The 26,733-nt window shown below is 39.1% G+C and overlaps 1 protein-coding gene across 1 annotated transcript; it reads right to left on the reverse strand.

Moving 5' to 3' along the window:
- VAPA (VAMP associated protein A) lies at positions 1–26,022 on the reverse strand. The gene is made up of 6 exons (XM_041399249.1): positions 25,827–26,022; positions 9,077–9,229; positions 6,372–6,475; positions 4,275–4,355; positions 1,738–1,914; positions 1–806 (listed from the first exon to the last, which is right to left on the reverse strand). Exons 1-6 carry the CDS (start codon positions 25,900–25,902, stop codon positions 648–650), a joined length of 750 nt encoding a protein of 249 aa, XP_041255183.1. The 5' UTR covers positions 25,903–26,022; the 3' UTR covers positions 1–647.
- Between the last annotated feature and the right edge of the window lie 711 nt (positions 26,023–26,733).

The following is a 26,733-nucleotide window of genomic DNA, read 5'->3' on the forward strand; positions in this document are numbered from 1 at the left end:
TCTGTTAACAATTTTATTTCTTTTGTCATGTTAAATATTATGGGACAGGACTGTTAAGGATGAAGAACTCTCAACAATGCCTCACAAGGAATAAGAAAGAAATTCTGCCATGATATTAGCAAAGTAAGGTAAGGAGAAAATTTACACAGTAAGAGGCACCATTTCCCCCAGAATACCTCTTGTCATATTCCTGAATGAGTGGGATTAGCAATCTAATAAATCATTTGTCAAGAGGTAACAGCAACAGATAAAATTTTAAAGGATTATTAAAATAACATTTACAAGACTCTGAACAATTTTTGAATTCTTATTAAAACCACAGAAAGAAAGAACAATTCTTTATTTATGAATTTTCATAAAGGACTGACTGTGCAACTGATACCTGCTATTGATGACTGAATGTACAATTTTGTCCAGCAGCTGAACAGTTTGTCTTCTCAGATTGTGTTTTCTAACCGTGCAAGATCATTAAAGGCAAAGCCTGTTATGATGCTGTACACAAGAACGGCCGCTCGGGCCATACTACCCCATGATGTGGTAGGTAAACAAACCTTTTTCTGGCCAAGAGAAAACAAAAATAAACAAAAACAAAACAAAACAAAAAAAAAGGAAGCTGCAGTTTTGCATGCTTCTCTGACTCATTCTTTCTACAAGATGAACTTCCCTAGAAAGAATCCAATGAAAATGGCTGCAATTACAACAAGAAGTGAAGGAAGAGAATTAGAGCCATTATCTCTGAGGGCCAAAGCTGTGGGTGATCCAGATTTATCCGAGTGCGCTACCTTTCTGAGCCTCAAGCCTTCATCCTGAGGGGAAGAAAAGACATAGATGGAAAAAAAACCATAAATATACCACTAGGATAGTAAAAGCTGAACTCAAAAGGCCACATTTACTGGTAAGTATTTAAATAAAGTTTAAAAAAACCCCTCAACACATACAACATTACAGCATACCAAAATCCAAAACATGAACATAGAAAACCGTATTTTAAATAGGAACCATAATTCACTAGTCTCTCTGCTTAAAAAATGTACCAAAAATCTTGCTAGGCCCAATGAAGCATTCTGCTCTTACTTAATATCTGTCAAAATTAAATAGCAGTAATTCCTTATTGCTAAGGAGAAACATCTGCTTTGTTTAGTGCCAATGTCATCAAAATAACAGGCGTGGAGATACATTATTTCATGATTTTCTAAAAGGCTACCATGACCAATGAAATTGTCAGAACTCTTCCAAAAGCAAATATACAGAAAAGACACAAAGTCATGTATTGACTAGTTACTGGTCACTGAAATGACCCCTTTACATAAAGGTACAAGAAAGTAGTGTTTGCTTACCTCCTCCGGCCAAACAATTGCTCTTGTTCACTAGCTGTTTGTAATACAAAACGTGACTGCTCTAGATCTCACTCATCGTTAATGAAAAATAAAGCACTTTTACAAAGCTACTAATTCAATAGCTTGGACTTAGACTTAAAGTAAATAAGATCACCTTAAATAGGACCACTTTTTTTAAGAAGAAAATTATGCAGCTTCAATGTCTCCTCCACGACAACCACAAAGTCTCAATCACTGACAAGTTCAAAATATACATTATATACAGGACAGTAAACTCATATCATGAATCAATCTTGACATCTACTTGCTGGAATATAAATCTTTTGCCCTAATTATAAACCAGACCTTTCAATCAAGAAGAGTTAAGCAACTTCAGTATAAACATGGACACAGAACTTACTCTCAGGTGCCGATTTTCATCTGTCAGCTTCATAATCTCTGCCTGAAGTCTTTTGCACTCCTCCACGAGCTTCCTTGTTTCAGTATCATTAAGTGAAACACTATGTGGTTTTGGCATCGGTCCATCCTGCTTAGATGTGTTCAGTACTGGGGCGGATTTGCTTGCATCTATATCATTCTACAAACATTAAGAACGATTTGAGAATTTACTTACCTAGAGAAAAATCATCCACAGCTTAAAAGTGAAACAATGAAGCTACAAATATAGTTCAATGAGGTTTATATTTACAGTAAACTGAACAGACACACTGACAGTTCAATTCTGATTAGCTCAAGTATTAAAAAAGCAAGAGGAGATTGCCCTGTTTATCTGGTACTACACTCTACTGAGACACAAATTAATACTTTAGCTGCTTAACACCAGCCCAGGAGGCATCCAAAAGAGGGCATAAAACACACCAAAGAGCATTTGAACTTGGGGGTGGGGGGAAATAAAAGCAAGAAAGTAATCCTGCAATAGTAAGAAACAAAAGGAAGTAAAATCAGAACAGGTCATGTCACCAATTCCTATGAAGTATGTGTGACACAAATGTTTTGTGCTTATAATACCTTTTAGTGAAGGAAAATAAAGTGCTGCACAAACATGAAAATTAAGTCTGACAGCATCTGAAATACATATTACTAATTGTGAGGAGTCACAAAAAGCTGTGAAAAGAACAATATTAAAATTAACAATCTAATTCCCACAGCTCTGCTAAAATCACACAATCATAGAATAGTTTGGGTGGGAAGGAACCTCAAAGAAGATCTAGTTCCAACCTCCTCCCCCCCTCCCCCCCGCCACTACAGGCAGGGACAATTTTCACCAGACCAGATTGCTCAAAGCTTGATCCAACACAGCCTTGAACACCTTCAAGGATGGGACATCCACAACTTCTCTGGAAACCTGTTCCAGTGCCTCACTACCTCCTGAGCAAAGAATTTCCTCCAAACATCTAACCCAAATCTTTCCACTTTCAGTTGAAAATTATTCTCCCTTGTGCTATCAGTATCTGCCTGTGTTAAAAGTTGCTGCAATGAGGTGTCCATGAAGCCTTCTCCAGACTGAACAACCACAGTTCTCTCTGCCTGTCTTCACAGCCGGCCCACATGCTTCTTATGCTGGGGAACCCAGAGCTGGACTCAGGACTTCAGAGGGGGTCTCGTAAGGGCAGAGTAGAAGGAGGGACAATCTCTTCCCTTCACCTGCTGGCCACATTTCTTATGGTGCAGTCCCAGATGCAATTGGCTTTCTGGACTGTGAGCACAAACTGTAGGTTCATGTCCAGCTTTTCAACCATGAGAACTCCCAAGACCTGGCAAGCCTGATTGCCAGTGAAGATTGAGGCAAGGAAGTCAGTGAGTACCTCAGCCTCCTCCATATTTGTTGTCACCAGTTCTCCTTTCTTGTTTATCAGGGGGGTTCACTCTCCTTGTCTTTGTTTTCTAACATACTACACACTTATGGAGTCCCTTCTTGTTATCTTCACATTCCTTGTCACATCCCATTTAATCTGTGCCTTAGTTTCCCTGATCCCACTCCTACACGCCCCCAAACCATATCCCTGTACTTCCCAAGTCACAAGTCCAGCTTCCACTGGCTGTGAACTGCCTCCTCACTGAATGCAAGGAGCAGATCCTTGCTCAGCCATGCCATTTTCCAGCCTGCCTTCCTTGATTTCTTACACATGAGGATGGAGAGCTCTTGCATTCTAAGAAAAATGGCCTTAAGGAGTGGGCCCTAGAAGGGCCTAAAGCCCTTAAGAGTGGCTGTAAAAGAGATGACTTTTTAATTAAAGAACAAGCTCCTCTGTCCCTAGGGACAGTTTCTTAGGAGGAAGTACAAAAGGAGGAAATTTTGTATAACCCATTACATTTCTCTCACTACATTACACACTTTATAAAATTAAAGCTAGAAAGTAGACAACTAAGTGCCTTGATAATAAATGCTAATAAATATAAAATATTTATTATATTATAAAAATGATAATAAATAAAAAAACCTTTACACTTTTACTGTTTAACAGACACTTAGGAAGCTTACACCTTCATCTCACAAATTATCCTTTCCAAAAAAGAAAGAAAAAACAACAAACCAACCCCAAAAACTCTGACCACAAAGAAATCCCTACATTCCCTTCCCTCCAAGATTAAACAGATCTGAAAACTGCATCTGAAAACTATAAAGTACAAAAATAACAAAAATATAATTTTTTGGCACTGCTCTCCATTGCTGGAGTTTTTTAAGATGTGGTTGGACAGAGTGCTCCCTTTCAGACTAGATCTTGGACCAGACAGTATTTCAAGGTCCCTTTAAACCTGGGCTGTTCCATGATTCTATGAATCCTTAAAAAGTTATATACTGAACACCACTCCGGCCTAATTTAGTACAAATTCCATAGATTCATTTAGTCATTAAATCAAGTAAGTTAAAAAAAACCCCTGAAATTTCTGTGAGATCCTACCAGTCAGTGTATGAGTTTTTTATTCCTTACTTACCAGTTTATCATTTTCGTTGGGCATTTCAAACACACATCTCAATTTGGAGTCCATCAACTCATCAGGTTTCGCTTCTTTCCACTAAGAAACAATTAATAGAGTTATTTAACACGCTGGACTTATGCAAACATCTGAACAGTTCATGAGCTTGCTCTTAGCACTGACCTTCCATACAGCTGAATACCATGCTTACCCTCCCTGCAATTTTCAGACTTGCTTATGAACAATGCTTTTTGTTCACTCACACGGCTGTAAAGTAACAAAAGCTAGAGATGGTTATTCAAGACTGGAAATGAAAAAGAGCAAACTGAATGCAAGGATGGATCCATCAGAGGTTTGTATGAAACACGGAGGGGACAATACAGTGGTTTCTTAACACACAATGAGAAAAGTAGCATCTGAGTCAGTTTGAGAAGAAAGTTCTATCCCTATTATGGCCTTGGTAAATGTACTGCTTGTATCCCATCTTGGAAGCACTGATTTTTAAATAAAAGACTGAAAGACACCTTTTAGTGACTCTACATGTGTTCTAGAGTAAATTTCTTTAGTTCTTCAAATTTTAGACTTTTACCTGCCTTCTCCTTTTATTGCACATAATGTGACAATTTGGGCCTAGAGAATTTTCCAAAGCTGTTTCTAAAAAACATTTAAATTTCAATGGTTCTCCGTATATTTAAATAACTAAACTATGCTGGAATCTCTCCACTCAACTGACAATTAACTATCAATGCACGCACTTCATGTAGTTGCCTTAAATTCTTAGTCTCAGACACTGGTCTGAAGTCTGCAGCAACTTTTCTAAAAGGTCCTCCTGTTACCCTATAGGTGTTACAGATTCAAATATTCAGGTTTTTCATAACATGCTTTTTTTTTCCCCCAGCAGTATTAGTTATATAGTAACTTTTAACTACAATTAGCAATTTTCTGAAAGATCTGTTTCTCAGTACTGTATACCCTGAACTGACTAAGAAAGCAGTTATTTGAAAGGTATTTCTGAAGTTGGTTTTTATATCCTCACCAAATAGGCATGCTTCATTTACCAAACATAACCAAGAGCTCCTAAAGCATATGAAGAAAAACAAACCAGTTCAAAAAGGCAGACAGATGTTAACACTCATGTCTCCAAAGCCTCACAAAATCTAGAAGGTTTTCCACTGCTTCCAGTGAAGACTGATGTCATGGCAGTCTCTGCCTTCATATAAGGGGACAGAGCCCAAAAGATCTCTTGGATTTCAGCAATTTATAAAATCTCATCTTTAACCTTTGTTTCCCCTCTCCTTCTCTGCCTTAAGTGAACATCAAATGTACCTGTATGAACCCAGGCACTACTTAAAATAGTTTGTAAAGTCAGAAGCATGTGCAACGTTGACCTCCACCTCAGGACATACTTACATGAGTCCACATACACCCTAAAAGACATGTTCTGACAACTGAGGGCTTCATTCCCATTGCTGCCAGCCAGTAAAATCAGAAACAGTCACCTTACTTTTGAACAAACAAGCACAAACCTACATATCTTCTTTATGGATCTTGCATCAGACCAACCCAGCCTAAGAACTAAAGCTACAATATGCCCTATTAAAATAGACAATAAATCTATCATTTGTGCTGTGTTTAGCCAGGACTTGGTATCTTGTATGGAGACACATCTTCGTCTTGAAAATGTTTTAATTCATTACAATCCCATTCAACATTTCACTTAAACACTTTTCATACCACATGAACCCACTTACATACAGCTTCAGGCTTGTTGTTTGAATATACTCTTGATTCTTTCAAATTCAACCTGTTTATCCCTTTTAAATTAGCTGCATATGTAAGATATAATATGCCCATATTTTAACACTGAACTGACCTTACCTTAGACTCACTCCTATTTCCATTCAGTAATCTCTATGTTAATCAATACAGGCAAGTTCTAAGAACTGACCTTGTATTTCATATTAAAAACTCTGAATCACATTTGAAGTCACATTTGTTCAGAGAAAACCCAATTCTTCTTCAAAAAGGAATTGCAACAACGTGAATCATTTATAGTTAAGGCAAATTTTTTAAGGAAAAAAAATACATCAGCCATTTTAATCCAATTTTACTTACCACTGCCTCCATATCTGTAATATTTGGTGGTGCATAGGTTGTTTGTACCATAAACTTGTGTTTACTCTTCTCATTTGGGTCATAGTCAAAAGGCTGCAGCATTACTGTTCCAAAGGAAAAGAAAAACCCTGTGATTCTTCAGCTAATCACTACAGCAAGCATGTACATTCAGTAACCTCTTTAGACTTAAGTCCTCATTGAACAGACATGGAAAGTTAAAATGCAAAGGCAGTGCATACACTGTAGAAAAAGGGACTGAGAGGTCAGAGTCTGGTTTGGCTGACATGATTATCTCTGTAATTACTATAGGAAAAGACATTTCATATACAAATGTGAGCAAACATCCTGCAAAAGAGACCCAAAAAATTTACATCTAAATATGTGTATCTGAGAGTAGACTTGCAACTTGATCTACCAGAGGATGAAGATGCAGTGAACTGGAGAGAAATTATTTTGCAGTGTACATACACCTGTCTTCCAGAGAATGGGAATTTAAATTCAGTATATCTTCACACAAAATTAAGAGAAGCAGAGGCAGTTTCAGAAAAATATAAGAAAAAATACATGGAGTCCTGTAACAGTAATCTATATATGTACCTATTTTATAGCAATGAGAAAGCTATGGCAGAGATACTGAAATAGCTAGAAAAATGCAAAAGCAGAGAGAAAAACATTAACAAGTAACAGTAACAAGCTGTGAAGGAACAAGAGTAACATGGTATATTATGAAAAACACCCAAGAACAAGCAATTGCTGTTAACAAGTTAACAGCAAACCATACGTGACAGGACAATAAATAGTAAATTTAGGGTATCAACATAAAGAAAAACAGCTCTTACGGAATTTGTATTTTCGGGAAAAAAAAAGAAAAACTATGGCTGAAGGTTACTTAGTGATTCATAGTTGAAAAGTAATAAATTAAAAAATGTCAGTGGACTTCCATAAAATGACTGTCAAATCACATTTCCAACAGTGAATTTAAAACTGGCTTGGCTCTGAATCAGCACGATGCATTAAACAGGCTGAAGACAGCTAACACTACCACAACATTCAGTTTTGAACATAAGAGCTTCAGCACACAGTATCCTATAGTTATTTCTCTCTGTCCAACAATATGAGAGAAATCTATTTTTAATTATATGAAAGATGACTCAGCACTGAAAACATTCAGCTGAGAGACTGATGAGATAAAGTGGGTCACTAGAAAAATAATCTGTGCACTTATCTTAGCAGATGACCCAAAATAAATTATATGCCTAAAAACAAAAATATGAAGCTGACACTGTGGGGAAGAGAACTTAGTTCTGAAAAGCACTGTGGAATCACTGTAACTAAACAATGGCACTTGAAAACATCTTGAGGTCACTGCAGCTGAATAACTGCATGAGAATCCAGTAATACAGAAATAGGCACATCAAAGACTTCCTGCCATGCCAACTGAAGACTCAAGCAGTGTGACATGTTTCCCTTTATTGGAGATCCTGAAGCCACAGTACTGTTTACAGCTCCAGTACTGACTCATTTAAAAAACCAAAATATTTAAAGCTTTAAAAAGATGATTTATAACTATGAAAACACACAGGATGTAATCCCTCAATCTATTCAATTCCCTGAAGAGAAATGCCAGCGAGATCTTGATTGTGATATTGAACTACCCAGCGGAAAAATCCCAGATACCAGGTCAAACACACAGCTACAGCAAAATGGCTGTAAATTGGAGTTGAAGGTGGAAATAAAGAAGTTTTTGACTATTTGAATCTTGAATCAATTCTCAGTAAAATAATCTTTCATCCCCAAGTCAGTGAATAAGTACCACGAGTCCAGATGCTGGACTGCCCATGGTAAGCAATAATGAAGTTTTAAAGGGCCCCATTCTACAGATCATATTAGATTAGAAAACTCCTACAAGCAAAGTTACTCTAAGGTTTTAATCAATCATAAACTTGTCTTGCGTTCTTCTTTGCAGTATTTGAACAAAACACCTGAAGATAGTTCTCCAGTTTCTTTTAAACTTCCCAAAGGGTGCAAGAATGTGGATCTGAAAAGCTCTGAGGATTGCTATCTTATTTCCCTTTTGCTTTGCCACAGAGGTCTCCAAGGGTTCTAAAATAATCAGTTTTCTAGATCTAGGAGATCTAGGAGCTCACACCTGTATTGCCTGTGATATCTACAACCTGAATTCCCCTTATCCTAGAGGTTCTACTACAAAATGGTCAGAAGAATGACCTACAAAAATCATTTACCCAATCTGCAGACTAGTATCTTGTTTTCCCATTTTCTTGAGAAAAACAACTAGATACAACTGCAAACCAATTTTTTATTAAATGCAATGAACTATGAAATGTTACACTGAAAGCACATCAGAGCAGCCAAGAAATGCTCTACTTCAGGATACAAACATGAATATAGTAGTCTGAGGCAAAGGTACTGTTAATGTCACTGCCCATTTTCAACTTGTTTTTCCTCCTTTTAGGGAGCCACAAATAAATGCGACAAAGGCAAGTATTTCTACATGGAAGATTTCTGTATCATTGCAGCTCTACATCAAGCTGCCATCCCACTAACAAGGGGAATCCTTGTTATTTAAAAATAAAAAGGTTTTAAAAAGCTGACATACTTCAAACAGTCTTTCGTATCAAGCATTAGGGAACTGCATCAAAGGCCTCAAAAACACTTAACCTACAACTGCATATATTTATTTTTACCTGAAACAATTACAGATGATCCTGGATCAATAATTCCACTGTTTGGCCTCACGCAGTATCGACGAGGTGCTGTGGTCTTCACTTTGAAGCATACTTTTCTATCTGACGGATTTCGTAGTTTAAGATTTGTAGTTACTACATCTGTAAAGGGACCTGAAAAAAAGGTTGGTCTTTTTAAAGTATATGTGCATCTCTGGAGAAGAAATCTGTTTATACAGTACAAGTAACTCTTAAAATACATCTTGTTGCCAGTTTGCTGGCAGGTTAAATCATACACCTGTTAGGCACATACCCTGTGTTACCTGCAAAGAGTGCTCTATCACCTTAGTTACAACAATATACATTACAGCAATCAAGAACTCTTAAATATTACAACAGACTCGAGCTGCTGGCACAAGTGGTTCATATGTGTATATGCTATTCCTACCAAACCATTCTTAATATTTGAAATACCTAGAAGGTACTGGTCACATGCAAAAGTAAATTGTGCTGAATTCTTCTTCAGGAATAGAAGTAACACATTCTTTGGAACACTTTCAATTGTTTAAAGAAAGAAAACACTGAGACTAAAACACAGTCAGCACTCTTGAGATTTCAACTTCTGTTGGCTTCTGACCTCCTATAGAGTTAGAAAAACAAGGTATCAATCTCCTCTTTTAAACTCAAAATAAGCAAGAGAGATCATACTCTGTTTATGAGGTACTCTAACTGATACACAGAAAAGCAATAGTTGCCCTTGCAGTTGAAGTTGCTATATTTATGTATTCAATGCAGTGTACTCTCTAAACTGTATTTATGTTAAACCTTCAGGATAGGAACTCCTTCCAAGTCTGGACAAGAGGCATAATATCAAGCTGGAAAAGCACATCTTCCGACAGGGATCACCTTCATGCAATGCCACACAGGAACATCACAAAAAATAAGGTTCACAGCATTCTGAGCAGTGTTAATCTCCCTTATGTCTGTGTCATCTGAAAGCAAGACTGCAAGGGCTCTAGAAAAATGGTGTTTCATATGAACATGAAATTTATTCAAGAATATTCCATGTGTACATTAACTTTTAAGAACCTTCTTTATAGTTCTTTAAAACTACACATTAAATAACTACAGTATTGTAGTATTGAAAACACAACAACTTTTCCATTAAAAAACTACAATGAAAGCAAGCTTCAGATTAAATTGGATGAAAAGCATAAGTGATACGAATAAGTGGCAAGGTACAACAAAACCACTAATTGCATGAGACATAGGAAGTCAATTCAGAGAAGTCTGAACACCTTATTCCATAGAGGAGTCTGCACTTCTCTGAAGGAAAAAGCTCTGCCCGCTATCAAACACATTACTACACTAGAGGGCTCACTACTTGACTGATGCCTTTATTTCTATAACTCATTCCAAGGACTTGATTTTGAGAGAGCGTTAAACAGTCCTAAAAACAGTCCTAACACAAAAAACCAAGATACAAATACATAAAGACTAAAAAGAGAATCACTGAGAACCAAAATACTGAGATGCAGATGAAGATACATGTGAGCTAGGTTTACATTCAGTGAGGATCTTTTGACAAAACAGGAACTGGTATTATTTGTCTGAAATTTCACTTCTGATCTGACTTTATATGGTGGATGAAGTAAGTCATCCTCTCAATCCAGGCAAATTTGACACAGCCCCCAAGATTTACAAAATTACTTGAAAAGTTTCCTGGCACTTATCTTTTTGATGGTTCTTGCATGATCCAGTTGTCTTTACCTATAGAGGGAGATCCAAAAAAAACTTCCCATCACCCATGCCACAAACTGAACTAAAACCAGGCAGCTGAATACTCTTCTCATTCCAAGACTGGTGATACACTCATAACACACCAAACATGTGTTTTTTTCAAGCTACACACACATTTTTGAGGAAGTTATTTTGGGAGTTTTACTAACAACCACCTAAGCTATTAGTCATCTAATAGCCACTGCTTTTACAATGCCCAGAGGCAAACAGTACTTTGAATCTGGCTTTCAAACTTGAGGGTTACTTTTTTTTTAATTGCAACTCTAGGCAACGTGAGGTGGTCTACTTCTCAATCTTCTCAACCACTTTTGCTGAGAACATTCTGCACAAAGGAAAAAAAAATACACAGTTCAGAGACTCATTTTGAGAAGCACAGTCATCAAGAAAAGGAGACATACTATTCAAAACCAGCTTGTTTCAAGACAAAGCAACAGTGAATTTATAAACTGATGATAAACTGGTTCTTAAACCAAAATAAAAGATGTTCTGTTTCTTTTGTGATATGAAAGGTCTCCTCATGCCTGCCTATTTAAAGTGTGCAATAATGAGATAGGATTCAATATATTCTTCCAATTACTCCACTATTTACTGTCAGTTTCAACACCTCAGATAATTAAAAGAAATCTGCTTTTCTTTTCCAGGTACATGAATGCAGTGACCTCCTTTGCATTTCCTGGATACTTCACAAAAAAAAGCTTTCAGCTCGGGGACATTTTTTAGAATCAGACATTTCTTTCAGAGGTGACTGAAATCTTTTTCAAGGTAGAGGATGCTTATGACAGCTTTACCTTCTACCTGATTTCTAAAAGCTTTAAAGAAAATAGCTGTATAAAGACTCTCAAGACTTGCAACCATCAGATTTAATAAATAGGTGGTAACAAATTGGTGCACAAAAGGAAGAGATGACTGAATTTCACTGTTCCTGCAGATCCCGGCTGTTTGGTAGTTTAGTGGCAAACCAACAGCATGGATCTGAGCAGGGACAGACAGGAACAGACAGAAGGATAGTAAATCAGAAAAAAAAATCCAGTGTCTTTCAGAGGAACCACACGATATAAGTTAGCATGACATACCCTTCATAAAGAAACTGCAACACCTGAAGAAGATTCTAGAGCTCATTATTACGCAAACATAAGCACCACTACCTCTGCAGGAGTGGGGAAATGAAGTACAAGCTGGCAGTAACAGCCTAAGTGCAAAAGCCTAAACTACAACCGTTCTTGAGGAAAAATGTGGGGCATGGGCAGAAGAACCAGGAAGGAGAAACATTTGGATTGTACTACACAGACTGCATGTAAACAAGGAAAAGAACAGGCAAAGACGGATACAAACATTCTGCTCATGCATCAAAATGGACAAATGCACACCCACTTCATCTTAGTAAATATTCAGCTACACCAGGGCAGCATTATAATCTCAAAAATAGCATCTCACCTGCTGCTTGCATGACACTCAGGTCCAAGCAGATTTTTATTTAAGCATTTAAATCTCAGATAGGCTTAAGTCTAACTGTACACACAAGCTGTGGTAATTCAACTAATAAAATCCTCAGGCTACATACCAATGTAACATGATGTCTAATGACAAGAGGTCACTGCTTTGTAAACCTGTTATCTCAATCCAATAACCTCTGGAAGTCAAGAGTTACTTCAGAGGGGACAGCAAGTTCAACAACTCTCTTAGTAGTGTAAATTCAAGACACCAATTACAGCATCTTCCTGGAATGAAGGTTGTGAAAGTGCCAGCTTGTTCCAATTGGTTTTGAATGGAGCAGTGACAATTCATGCCACAAGTTTTCCTGTCACTTTGACTTATGAGGGCCTTAGAAAAGGACAGACACCTGCCTAATCAACACTCAGAAATACCAGACCTATCCAAAAACTTCATGTGCTGAGTTTCTATTTCAGCTATCTTGCAGTGCAGTCACCACACAACATTAATGCCGGGGTTGCCTCTGGCAACTACACAGCTTGGACTACAGCAACTAGTGGGCAGGAAGAAATGCCACGAATTCTGCAGAGCCAGTTTCTACTGCTAAAACAGTGCCAAGTTTCCCAGCTTGCTACAAGCTTGCCAGTTATACCGCAGTAAAACCAAAATATACCTATTACTGGATAGGTAAGACCTGTATAGAGATCTTTTTCATCAGTGGTGTCATTCTCATTTCAGATTCAGGTCTCCTTCACTGTCCCAGCTTCAAAACCCATTTTTCTACCATCTCAGATGGTCAAACATCAGGGAAGAAAAGATGATGTGAACACGCCTTCCTAGCTGGGAAGGAAGGGCTTAGACAAACCTCCACAGGCTTGGTACCCCTGGCGAAGGTGAGAGACCCATGTCAGTACCTCCGGCTGTACAGAGCAAAAAAAGCACTTCTGAGAAGGGAACAGGTTTGGTCAGCAAGAAGCTCCATTCCTTAGTAAGGCTGCCATAATGTACACAAAAAGCCTGTCTTAAAATACCATCTCTACATAAAATTAGAGAAGAATAAATTAAAATTTTATTAAATTACACAAAATCTTTGATAATTAGAAGGCAGATCACTTGTAGAGTTCCACAAAAATGAGCATGCATTATTTAACAAAATCAACAGCATTTTATGAAAGAGCTTAAGTGTTAAGCATATCACCCTGTTCAATTTAAGACAATGAACTGTAGCTGCCACAAAAGTCATTATCTAAGCCGACTCTGCCAGAAAACATTCTAGTTCATGCATTGAATTAACATTTATTTAAGCTGTAAATTGACACATTAAAGTGATACATTCAACCACATCTAAAACAATGTAAGTACACATAAAAAACATACACAGACTGGCAAAGGGAATTCAAACTCCTTAAAATGTGTTAGAGTATTAACTTTAAAAATATGGGGATTATGTTTTAAGTGGAACTCCTTAAAATGTGTTAGAGTATTAACTTTAAAAATATGGGGATTATATACTTTAAGTGGAATGCTGTTTTTTAAAAGCTGCTGCATCACCTTTGAATTTCCAAGAGCACTAGAAACATACAGAACACTTCAATGCAGCTTAACTAAAACAAACTCAGAGCAGTTTTCTTTGGATGCACAATACAATTAGGTTGGGCAGAAAAAGAAAATTCATTTACTGCATTTGACAGTTGGAGCCCTATATGAGAAATGAGCTCAAGTCAGCAGAATAAAAACTAACAGCGATATTGTAAACCAAGCAAGACAGATTTTGAGACCCAGTAAACTGACTTTTCAAATAGACCTGAGAGGAACAGAGTAAGATCTCCAGCAACTCATTCTGACAGAATCAAATATAACAATGGAGTAAAGAAAGAGTAAGTTAAATTAAGAAAGCTCCATGTAATCTATATTTGTATGATGTTATATGGAATTTTTTAATTAGGCCAAAATAGAATTGTTTCTTCATTCCCATCATTTGACACGGCAATCACAAAATGGTTGTGGCTGGAAAGGACCTCTAGAGGTCATCTGGCCCAAACTCCCTGCTCAAGCAGGGATACCAAGAGCCAGCTGCCCAGCACCATAGCCAGAAAACTTCTGAATACATGCAAGGATGCCCCTTGGACAACCTGTGCCACTAGCTGGTCAGCCTCAGAGTAAAAATGTGTTTTCTCACGTTTAGAGGGAAGCTCCTGTGTTCCAAGGTATGTCCAATGCCTCTGGTCTGCTCATGGGCACCCATCTCCATCATCTTTGCACCTTCCCTTCAGGTATTTCATACATCAGTAAGATTCTCCCAAGCTTCCAGTTTGCCAGCCTGGAGTAGCCACAGCTCTCTCAGCCTTTTCTCAAAGAGAGATGCTCCAGTTCATCATCTTCATGGTCCTTCTCTGGACTCTCTCCATGGTGTCAGTGTCTTGCCTGTACTGGGGAGGCCAGAACTGGAACCAGCACTCCAGCTGTGGCCTCACCAGTGCTGAGCAGAGGGGAAGGATCACCTCCCTCAATCTGCAGGCAACATTCCTCCTGATGCAGCCTGGGACACCACTGGCCTTCTTTGCAGCAAGGGCACATTGCAGGCTCATGATCAACTTGGTGGCCACCAGGATGCCCAGAGCCATTTCTGCAAAGCTGCTTTCCCAGCTGGTCAGATCCCAACCTGCACTGCTGCTTGGATGGCTGTTTCCTCCCCAGCTGCAGGACTTTGCACTTTTTGTTGAACTTTGCAAGGTTCCTGTCAGCTTGTCTGTCCACCTGCCAGCTTCCTCAGCACTCACGTGTGCATTGCACCAGAGTCCTTGGACTTACTATGTCTAGCTTACTAAAGTATTCCTTGACCAGATCATCTTCCACCAGAGGTACTGAAGGAAGATGTCTAAAAATGAGAAATACTTGTGTTCTGTAGCAAGTCAAAACTACCTTGACTACCAGATAAGAAAATCAATCTTAAAATATACACAAAGCACTTTACTGCTCAAAATCGAATTTGACAGTCCTTTCTGAAAAAAGCATAGGTGACACAGCTGACACAAAAGTGAGTGGAATTTATTTCCACAAATTCGTTTTAAGAAATTAATATTCAGACCTCTATGAAAAAAAATCTGAAGAGAATATGTAATATATATTGCCACCGAACATAAACAACTCCTTCCTCTTGAAATACCAGAACCATGACCATTCAAATACCTTTGCCAACTAGGAGAAAAATCCCAACACTAACAAATCACCTACATTAAAATTATTCATGGTCTATGAAGCATAATAACTTAGGTTTCATGGATTAATACTTAAACATGAATATGAATGATCAGGAATAATCAGTGGATGAAGGTGAGAGATTAATTATACCTACAAATAACCATGGCTCTCAGGAAGATATTCATATATTAGAACAGCATTACAGAATCTTTCACTTCTTATTCTACCGTGGCACTTGAGAAACAGTTATGTTTTATCATCAACCTGCAGTAAAATATAGAATGCAAAACAGGCTTTATAAGAAAGCTGACACACCTCAATGTCCACAATTCCTGAGGGCCGATTCTAGGCTACCACTGTTTACAAGGGGTAACATCAGATTTTATCTGAGCTCCACACGATGACATGCTGTCAGCATTCATGCTGCTGATGTGCCTATCATAGATTTTTCTTTCTAAAAAATGCTGAGACAATGCCCATTTTTTAATCCTAAAATAGCTCATCTTCCTCCATCAAAGGGGCAGAGCCTGCATATGGCTACATAGTTTGTTAGAGGTGCTTGCGCAGATGCTGGCACGCACACTTTACTGGGGGCTGGTGTAAGAGAAAGGGGAGCTGAAACCTTTTGCCTGCCATTCTGACAGAGAAAGACAAAAATACAACACAGTGACATTTCAAAGCAGACAAAACATTTCCTTACATGTTTTTTCTGGATCAAAACTTCTTATTCACCCCAGCTTTGTGACTGAAATGTTCTCAGTAGCCAAGAAACCACAGTAAAAATGCAGTAAGCACCTATCTACCTCAAGGATAAAGTACAACCACAGATCATTACCAGGAATTCTGATCAAGAGAGCATTATTTTCTTTATATATTAGATAAAATACAGACTAAATGTAGACCGTCCTGTATTTAATGTTACATATGGGCAACGTTTCTTTAGCCTCAACAACAACAAAACACCACCAGTTATAAGACGGTAGAACACAGAATAACTTTATCCAAAGATATTACTGCTGGTATTTAGCTTAAGCCTTAAAATCTAGCAGTCTAGGCCCAAGTCAGTCATATATGTCTGTTCTTGATATGTTTCCTATTGAAAGACTGCCATTACTAAAGGACAATCTGGTTACTAACATCAAAGGGATGCTTGTACCTTAAACTTAACCTCCCTAATATCGTGAATTTCTTACTCGCAATTTAGCTTTGCTTGATTACACTGTTATTCTTGCCAGAGACATATTAAGAGCATACTAAAATTGGTAGCTCTTATTTCTACTAGAATAAAATCTTCAGGATCTAATCATAAAGTATTATTCATACCAAAGCATTGCTGAAATAACAAGAACAGTAGAAATATTTCAATGGTGCTTAAATTGAACATTTAAACTATCAAATTATCCCCCCAAAGTCCTGAAGCAACTAATATATACATGCAATCTTTCAGTATAGATTTAGTTCAGTAAGGGCTATGTTATAAACCCTTCCTGCTGGAGCAGCTATTCTCTTTGCTTGCATAAGGTAGGATAACTAATGAGTTTGATATTCACAGAGGTTCCTGATTTCCAGAATATTAGCATATTTGATCAACAGAATTAAATAAACAAGTAACTTTTTCCTTTCCTTTTAAGCTTGCTTTGTATTTGACCTGCTATAGCTTACCAATCGTTTCAGTGATGCTGAAAAACCCAGATGTGCTGCTTAAAATATTCAAATATCCAGCAACTTAAAATCCATATGCATCATCATATAAAAAATCTCCCATTGGATACACCTAACTGATCTGCATTGCAACATACAAGATACTCTTCAAACTGTATAGCAGTAATCAGAACACTTGTAATCATCTCAGATGACAGCTGTAGTGACACACAGAAAATCAGTCTTCCCACAGAAGACCTGACCAAAAGCTCTTGCCTTGCACTTTTCCCAATGTGCTCCAAGAACTGGGTATCAGAGGCCAGACACAAACCTTGAACAGACCACCAAAGCTCTAGCAGTTTTCTCTGGTTTCCTTGCAAGCAGTATCCCAACAGTGTAACGAAGTAACTTCAAGAACCAATTAAATTCAAAAGTCTCCCACCATGGGCAATAGCCCAGAAAATTCTTAAAAAAAAAAACCCAAACAAACAGTTTTAGCTGTTGGACTGCTACATGGTATCCAACCTCAGCCCATAACACAGAGCCTGGTCAAAAGAGACTTGTGTATCAGACATTAAAATCTCCTACAGACAGGTCTAGCTGACACTGGACTGCCTCCTGAACACACCAACAGATCGCTGCAATTTCAGGGTGACTTTTCAGTCTCTGGAAGCACAGGCCACAGGTCTCCATTTCCCAAGCCACTGAAAGCCAAGCACAACCATTTCCTACAGTCACTCGGGTAAACAAACACCTCCTTCAAGCAGAAGCTGCATTTAGTCGGTCTTGTCGATCAGGCAGGACCACGAACTCCACTTCCTCATCAAGTTCAAATCCCAGGACTGAGCTGAGCTAATGCAGTCGCACTTCTCAGGACCAGTCAGGTCACGGCTACAGAAGCAGCTGGAGCTCCAACCCGAGCTGTAACACAGAATGTGCCTGGTAGATGGCCAGTGGACATTCAAATTAAAAAAAACCAAACAGTTTGTACTTTCAGTTGGTCTACTATGTTTACTGGCCTTATTAGCACCATAGTGTTAAACATGATAACATATTAAATTAACATCATATCCCTACAGACTAGAATTACTAGGTTTATTTCACATACAGAGCAGTTAGTTCCACATATATAATTTTTGAATTTTTTCCTTTTTACAAAGGAAATTTTTTTCAAAGGAATTTTTTTCCTTTTTACAAAGGAAAAAAAATTTAAAAATTAAACATATCTCAGTCAAGCTATTCTAATGTCTTGGAATGTAACACAAATACCTCCTCTAGCTTAAGTACATAATTGTATACCATTAATGTCGTACCAAACTATCAAGAGCATTGTAAACTCATTACCTAGGAGAAGCTTTCTGAAGTCCACATGAAACTAATAATTTTTTAAGATGGTATCTGATGAATTTAAAACTATTTTTGCCCACAATTTTTAGAAGGTTGGTTCAGACTGACATGATTCAGATTCAGCTAAGTTTCTAATGATCTAAATACATTCATAGCCACTTGAAGCAAATTCATTTTTCCACCAAGTCTATCCTTTAGTCTAGATAGATTTTCTTTTCCCCAGTGCTTACCTTACTGATGTATTTATAGATAGCAATCAGATCCCCTTTCAGTCTTCATTTTGCTAAGATTAACAAGCTAAAGCTATTCTCCTTCTACTTCACTTGTGTTAATAAAGCTGTCTTTGCATCATTCCCATTTGGGTTCATTTTATCTGACTAGGTGTTGCCAGGGATGCATTCAGATGAAGCTTCATCAAAGCCAAAAACCTTGACATCAATACTTTCCTCACTACAAAATTACAGTCCTGTATTTGCCCCATTTCATGACTTGTCACGTTCACAATAAACCCATGATTAAGTACTCATCGCTAGTTTTACTTCTTTTTCACCACTTGTAAGAAAATATTTTATTATTAGCACACATCCAATTTTGTTTTTGCATTCATCACATCTCCTAACCTTGCATTACCAGTGAGCTGTACTAGCACACTCCCACCCATACCAAGGTCATTAATGAAAATTGGGTCAGACTTTCCTCAAAAATATATCGAAATGTATTGAAGACAAGTAGCTAGTGACAGTCAACACGGCTTTATCATGGTCAAATCAGGCCTGACTATCTAGCAGCCTTCTACGGTGGACATCAATGGACAAGGGAAGAGCTACATATGTCACCTACCTGGACATCCCCAACATTCTTACCCCTAAAATAGAGAGTGATGGGCTTGATGCATGGACTGTTAGATGCACAAGGAATTGTCTGGGTGGTTTGTCCAAAGAGCTCCAGTCAATGCCAAAACATTCAAGTGAAGACCAGCAACAAGTGGTATCTGTATCCCCCAGGGATGCATACTGGGACTAGTATTACTCAGTGTCTTCATCAATGACACTGACAGTGAAAGTGGCATCACCCTTGGCAAGTCTGCACCAAGTGACAGCAAGTGAGCGATGCAGTGGATTCACTGGAGGGAAGGGATGCCATCCACTGGGACTTTGACAGGAGGGAAAGGTGCCCCCATGGGAATCTCGTGAGGGTCAGCAAGGCCAAGTACAAGGTCCTGCACATGGGTCAGGGCAATCCCCAGCATCACACATAGAGAAGGTCTCAGATCAGACTGCCACATTCTACCTGGGACACTGCATTTTATTCCATGTTCCATCTACCTCAACGTCTTCATTCTTTCCTCTAAGGCTTTGCTTACTATTGAGGCCAGACCAATTCAAGCACTGAAGTGTCAGAAGATTTTAATCCAAGACCACATTTTGACAAACAAAGGGCAGAAAAGTTCTGATTTGACTATCTTTATAAATTTCATGCAAACACTTATTTTCTTCCTCTTCCATGCTTAATTAAACACATGAAGTCCTACAGCAGGATAATATTCAGCAAACTATCTTAATTCACAAGACCTTGCTCATATAGGAATAAGCTGAAAATATCTGTTTTCTTTTACATAACTATCTATTTCTAAATACATTCAAATACTAAAATGAAATACAATATCTACATTGCTAAACAATTTTAAATGCCAGGAAATAACTTTATACAATCCAAAACAACACTAAAAGGCAAAAGAAGCTAGAAGCCAAGATAACCATGCCCCAAGTAAAGTCTTACCATCCTAAGAAAAAACAAAGTAGTAAAATTCTAACTTGTGTTTATGCATTTTTATTTTCAAAAATATCACATCAGAAATTATCTTAGTAGAGTCGTTTTGCTGATTTTTTTCTTTTTAAAGAAATTAGCTTACACTCACTTATCAAGTTCATCTGACACCACAAGCCTTGTAAACTGACAACTTCCAAACTGGAAAGTGTAATACTTATCTAATTAGTCAGGGTTGGTTTTTCCACTTTTAATACAGTAAGTTCTCTTCAGAAACCTTTTCTATTTGAATTCATGGCTTAAAAGGGAAGTATGGAAAACCCTTCAGTGACTGATAGTCACAAAGATCTGGTTAACAAACACCTCCCAAAGACGAAGCAAGTAAAGTGTTCACAAACCATGGCCAGGTCAAAACAGGAACAATTTATATTTCCACAATGGACAGTAGGTGCACTAAATATTCAGATATATTTACTGATGCAATAGAACAGCTCCTCTCAATCCTCTCAAACTTTCTACTTTTCAACCTGGCCTTGAGCAACAGTACACTGTTCATGCATAATACAGGATGTCTTTATAATATTAATAAAAATGTCTTGTGGTGATCTAGAACACCTGCTTATGCTATCAACAAGCAGCATGAATAAGCACTTTATAGTAATTACAATGCAAAGGTGACACTTTTATACCAGTCATTGGTACACGTTAGAAGGACAAGATGTGAGGTTCGGATAGTGTTTCACTGTTTAGTGAAGCAACAGCAATATTAAGCAAAACAGAGCCCTATAATTTTCAGGTAAAGGACAAAACTCCTAAATCTTCATTGCTGTATACCTCTATCACCAGAAGAAAATATTCCATTAAAACAAATGACAAACTAGTTCTGCCAAAATATAATCTAACACTGTAACACACCTGACTTCACAGATCAATATAACTCCCTTTTTATAAGGCAGTTTTAAATGCAGTCTAGCACAGTGGTAGAGACGACTGTATAACATAATAACCAACTAATAAGCAACACCAGGTAAAAAACATTATCCTTCTTTTTCTTCCTTCCCACAAATCATCCTTTGCTTCAATTTTCATTAATACACATAATGTAAAGAAATTAAAATACTAATAAATACTACATTTGAGCCATGAAACAATGGATAGAAGTATACATATAGCAAGAGCAAACAATGCCAAGAATTGCTCTTGTATTTAAAAGAAAAAAATGTCAGACTACATGTTGAATACTGAGTCATTTTACTGCCATTATGCAATTCTCAGCCAGTAAAAATATTAACTTAAATGGAACCATTTCAAAGGATCAGAAAGTCACAACTATATTAGTAATCACTTACAACCAGTTTTCCCTCCTCTACACTCCCACTCTTTTAGTTTCAAAAATGTTCCTGAATGAAGACAGCAGAAAATTGACATCCCAATCACCTTTTTTTTCCAAACCTATCTTAGAAAACTGGGACATCAAAAATTTACTGGTACTTTGAAGAGAGTGAAAACAGGCATAAAATTTGACATAATCAAGATACACACAAGTAAGGCAGTAAGATCACATTTGAGGACTTCGAACTCTGCCTGCACCAAAAGGCATCCTAGGCCAATTCTGGCAACAGACCTTGAGGGCAGGGGATGCATTCAACATTGAGCTATTTTTGCCTTTAAATTCCACCTTCTCGATTTGCAGCAACACATATCCCATGGCTTTCAGTGTTACCAATAGCAGTGTAATGATTACAAAATAACCTACAGCAATATTTCTGTATTATTTAAAAGGTTGTCGAAATCTGCATTTCAGAACAAGCCGCAATACTTGAGTGAAGTGCTCTCTACCTCCCATGAAAAGTCATTTGAATATACACCAGCTGATAGCTGATTTTATACACTGACAATTCCAAACTATGATGCAGATCAACAATCAGAAATGAAATATTCTCTGTCACACTGATCTCTCCTAGTAACTCAACCCACCAAAAAGAAAATTTACTGCACACAGACCATTCCAAATTTTATTTTAGTCTGCTAAAGGAAAAGGGTAGCTCATTATTTTGAGATGTTTACAAAGGTAACATAACTGGACCTCACACACTTGTAAGCAAGACCTTCAATAAAGGGTATTAATTTAGAATATTCAGGCATTTTTGGAATTTTGCATTGCTGGTCAGACACTTCTGAATCACATGAAATTCAAATTCTGAACACTGTCTACACTAATCTTCTAAAGCTCATCAAATCAACTAGTGTTGAGTTTCAATTAGGTGTTGCAGAAGCATGTCTTATGACTGATTTAAACATTTGGAGAAGGCTTTTAAATTTAATTTTTTTTAAAAAACGACCACAATCCAAGACCAACTTAATTCCATGTCACCTAAAATTGCAAAACTGGCTTCTCTGGCTTAAGGAAGAAGAAGTTTCCATAAAAGTGCTTCAAATTTTTGAACTTGAAACTTCAACTGTTGCTATTAAACTACATGACTGCTTACAAAAAAAAACAAATTAAAAACATTTATTCACAGTGCACTAATTCCAGATTCCCATAATCTTCACTCTACTAGAGCCACCAACAGTGATTACATGTATGAGTTACATGAAGAGAACACCAGCAAGAAGATGTTCCACCTTCCAAATGGGTTGCTTTTAAGTGTCTTGTGTTTCAATTCTTCCTATCCAATCCTAAATAAACTCCAACAACTTCACATTTGGCAAGTTAAACGAAACACATTAGAATACAAAAGAAAGCCAACCTGCAGGAGCAATATGGCTGAAGAACCTGGGTACAAGACCAGAATTTTGCCACGAGGCAAATTCTCAGTGTTCCACGTAGTTTATCAACTGCCTCTTGGTTTCATCACTTTTAAGTACAGTTTTTCCCTTTGTCACATTTGCACAACACTATGAAAAGTACTTAATTGTTTTGTGGGCTTTCTTAAGAGATTCCTGATAGTTTCAGAATCCAAATAAATCCACCTACTGAAGGGGGTCAGAGGGAATCAACCATGACCCAAACACTAATAATGACTGAAATTTCTAGGACTACAAGCACTATAAAAACAGGATTGCAATCTTGGACACCAAGGGAACTATGTAACATGTTAGCCACCACAGGACATGCCCTTAGAACTCCCCTTGAATCGTGCTGAATAAAATTCAAGGATAAATGTATTACAGATCTTATTTTTGCTGACAGAGTAAATTAGGTTTTATTAATAAAAAAGCAGTTTCATCAGGAAATGAGGAATTTAAAGTCTTGTTAACAACTCCTTATGTTAAGTACTTCGTATCTTTTAATGAAATAGTTGTTTGTAAGGGGCACACTATTGCATTTCACTGCTACCCAAAAGGTCAGCAAATCCGTTATAATTTCCTGAGGCAAGAAAACCAGTAACATTATTTGTTCAATTCAAATGTTTAGACTTAAACTGGATCTCTGTTCATATGCATCAACAATAATAATAAAAATGGATGATTGTACCAATAAAATAACTTTGAATAATCTACTGCACTGAAAAAAATGTAGTTTTATTCTTTTAACAAAGTTTATGCTTTTCCTACACTAGGCTACATTTATTCTGAGTCATATATTCTCTTTCTTACCAACCAATTACTTTTTAAAAGGTGACACTCAGAATTCACTACTGCAAATATTGCATCCTTCAACACAGTACTTTAGAACTGGATTAGTTTGTGGCCCACAAACCTTTTTAAACACCTCTAAATAATAAGCAGTTAGAAAATATTTATTGAGAGTGCACTCAATGCTATCTGAATTGACAGCACTTCCTATAGTACATCACTGCAATAGTACAGTAATAGAGAGTGCTGCAGTCTCATTATGCTTCATATTTTGTTTTTGCTTAGTCTGCTCTACAGAAATTTTCCTAATATATGAATTAGCCTGAAACCGAAGTTTATGCCTAAAGAATACACATTTCATGCTCTAAGTGCATAAACATAGAGCACAAGAAAGATCACTGACTGACAACAGCTTCACACAGACAGAATTTCTCATCTAGTATTTATTCTATCAACACACTGTTTCATATCACACCAATACGGCTTAGTTCCACCCCAAAGACATCTCAACATTTGCAGGCTTCGAATTAGACATATTTTTTTAATTAAAATAAAAATAATGCATTTTCCCCCAACGTGTTCTTGCATCAACCTGTTCTGAACACAGCATACTGAAATGTGAGTGCAGCCAGACGGGCAGCATTTTAACACAAAACCCAAGTGAAAATGATAAGTTCCCGCAACGGTTTTGAGTTTGTGTACGAAAGTGCAACTTTAAAAAATTTTAAATTGAAGCTATCAAGAAATCAATATGCATAATTAGACAGATGTTGGGGTTTAATTGATTTGGCAGATCAATAAAACAAGTATAGTTTGCTAATTTATGTAAATGCTAGGCCAGACCAAAGGTATTTTGGGGAAATACAGTGTTCTATTCTAATACAAACAGTCATTTGTTCTAGTTGTCCGTGCAAGATTTTTACAACATCATAAATTCCACTCTGCTCTCTAAAACAATGAAAAATGAGCATTCTAAAAGTGGAAAACAGAAGAATGTACAGGATTATGCATGTAAATGTGCTGACACCAGTCACGACACTTAAAAATATAAGTTCACATAATATTAACTACTCTTAAAAAAAAAAAAATCTAATACTGATGATTCCAAATCTGAAAGGTTCTGAGATTTTTCTCAATGCCCCTTACAAATATATCATCACAAAAACTACACGTTCTGACACGCTTTTTTTAGTGCCCTTGCCTTTCAACGATCTCTAGCTTCTGACAGAGCCCTTCCTTTCTCAACTATCTAACTCATGAGGAGAGAAAACCCCGGGCACACACGATACCAGCACTAGCTGGGACCTATTTTGACAGCAGCACATCAGCAGTCACAGCCATGCGGTCGGCACGCAACACACAGCGCACATAAAACTTCCGAAAGGCACGCATTCCATTTCCCTCATTCCCAGGAAAGAGGCGAGCTCCCTGTTTACGTTCCGATAGCCGGCCTGAGATATGACAGCTTTGGGGAAAGGGCGGGGAGCCCTTTGCCGGGCTGCGATGCACCGGTGGTGCAGAGCCGCACCAGCTCCGCCCGGACACCGCGGCCCCAACACGCCTGAGAGGAAAAGTGGGACAAGGCCAGGCGTTAGGGCAGCCTCGTGAAGGCTGGAACCCCGCAAGGCTTCCACCGCCCGCTCCAGGGCCTCTCCTGCCCGCTGCTGCCAGAGGGAGCCCGCACCGCCAGCGACCGGAGAGCGACAACCGCGTCCCCGGGTGCCGTTGCTCCGGGGCCGGGCCTAGGAGCGCAGCGGTGTCACGGCGGGGCGGGCGGGGGCAGGGGCTGAGAGGGGGCGGCCGATCCCACCCGGCACCGCGGATCCCCGCGGGATCCCAAGATGGCGGCGGCCGATCCCGCTCGCCGGCTCGGCGGCGCCCCCCATCCCCCGGCGGGCGGGCAGCGCCCGGGGCGCCCGGAGGCGGCCCGGCGCCCAGGCGGAACGGGACACCCCGCCGCTGCCGCCCCGCTCCCCTCCGCCGCGCCGGGTTCCCCCCTCCTCACCTTTGAATTTGAGGTCGGTGGGCGGATCGAGCACCAGGATCTGCTCGTGCTTCGCCAGAGCCCCAGCGGCCGCCATCTCGCTCGCTCGCTCCGGCGGGAGGAGGGGCAGGGGGGAGGGCGGAGGAGGCGGAGGAGAAGGCGGAGGAGAAGGAGGAGGGGCGGAGGGGGCCGGCGGTGCCGCCGCTCCCTCGCGGCGGGCGGGCGGTGTCTCGGCGCGGCTCTGCACCGCCCTCTGCGCGGGCACGGCGGCGGCGGCGCGCCCCCCCCGGGCCTTCCTTGTGCGCATGCGCCCGGGCGCCGCGGGGTCGTCCCACACAGAGGCACCGGCACACAGACGGGCATGGAAACAGACGGGCATGGAAACAGACGGGCATACACTCCCCCACACACCCTTCCTTCCCGCTCTGACGGCTAGAGCGAGTCAGAATCCCAGAATCAGTTGGGTTGGAAAAGAGCTCCGAGATCATCGGGTACAAGCTGTGACCGGACAGCGCCGTGTAGGGTAGAGCACGGCACTCAGTGTGCCAGTCCTTCTTTGAACACCTCCAGGGACCGTGACTCCACCGCCTCCCTAGGCATCACATTCCACCTAATCACTCTTTCTGTGGAGAAATTAGTACTAATGTCCTACCTAAACCTCTCCTGGTGGAAGTTGAGGTTTTGTGCTCTCATCCTATTGCTAATTGCCTGGGGGAAGAGACTGATCCCGACGTGGCCAAAACCTTCTGTCAGGCAGTTGTAGAGGACCCCCCTGAGCCGCCTGTTCTCCAGGCTAAACACCCCCAGCTCCCACAGCTGCTCCTTACAGGGTATGTGCTCCAGACCCTTCACCAGCCTCGCTGCCTTTACCTGGACACGCTGCAGCACCTGAATGTCTTTCCTGACTGGAGGGGCCCAGAATTGGACA

Source organism: Onychostruthus taczanowskii, unplaced genomic scaffold (genome assembly GCF_017590055.1).
Source record: "Onychostruthus taczanowskii isolate IOZ18803 unplaced genomic scaffold, ASM1759005v1 scaffold16, whole genome shotgun sequence".
Taxonomy (NCBI): Eukaryota; Metazoa; Chordata; class Aves; order Passeriformes; family Passeridae; genus Onychostruthus; species Onychostruthus taczanowskii.

Coding starts and splice junctions, on each gene's coding strand:
- VAPA (XM_041399249.1), bottom strand. CDS start 25,902: ATGGCGGCCGCTGGGGCTCTGGCGAAGCACGAGCAGATCCTGGTGCTC. Junction 6,476..9,076: donor ATCATCTGTAATTGTTTCAG/GTAAAAATAAAT, acceptor CCTTTGGAACAG/TAATGCTGCAGCCTTTTGAC. Junction 1,915..4,274: donor CCAACGAAAATGATAAACTG/GTAAGTAAGGAA, acceptor TAATGTTTGTAG/AATGATATAGATGCAAGCAA.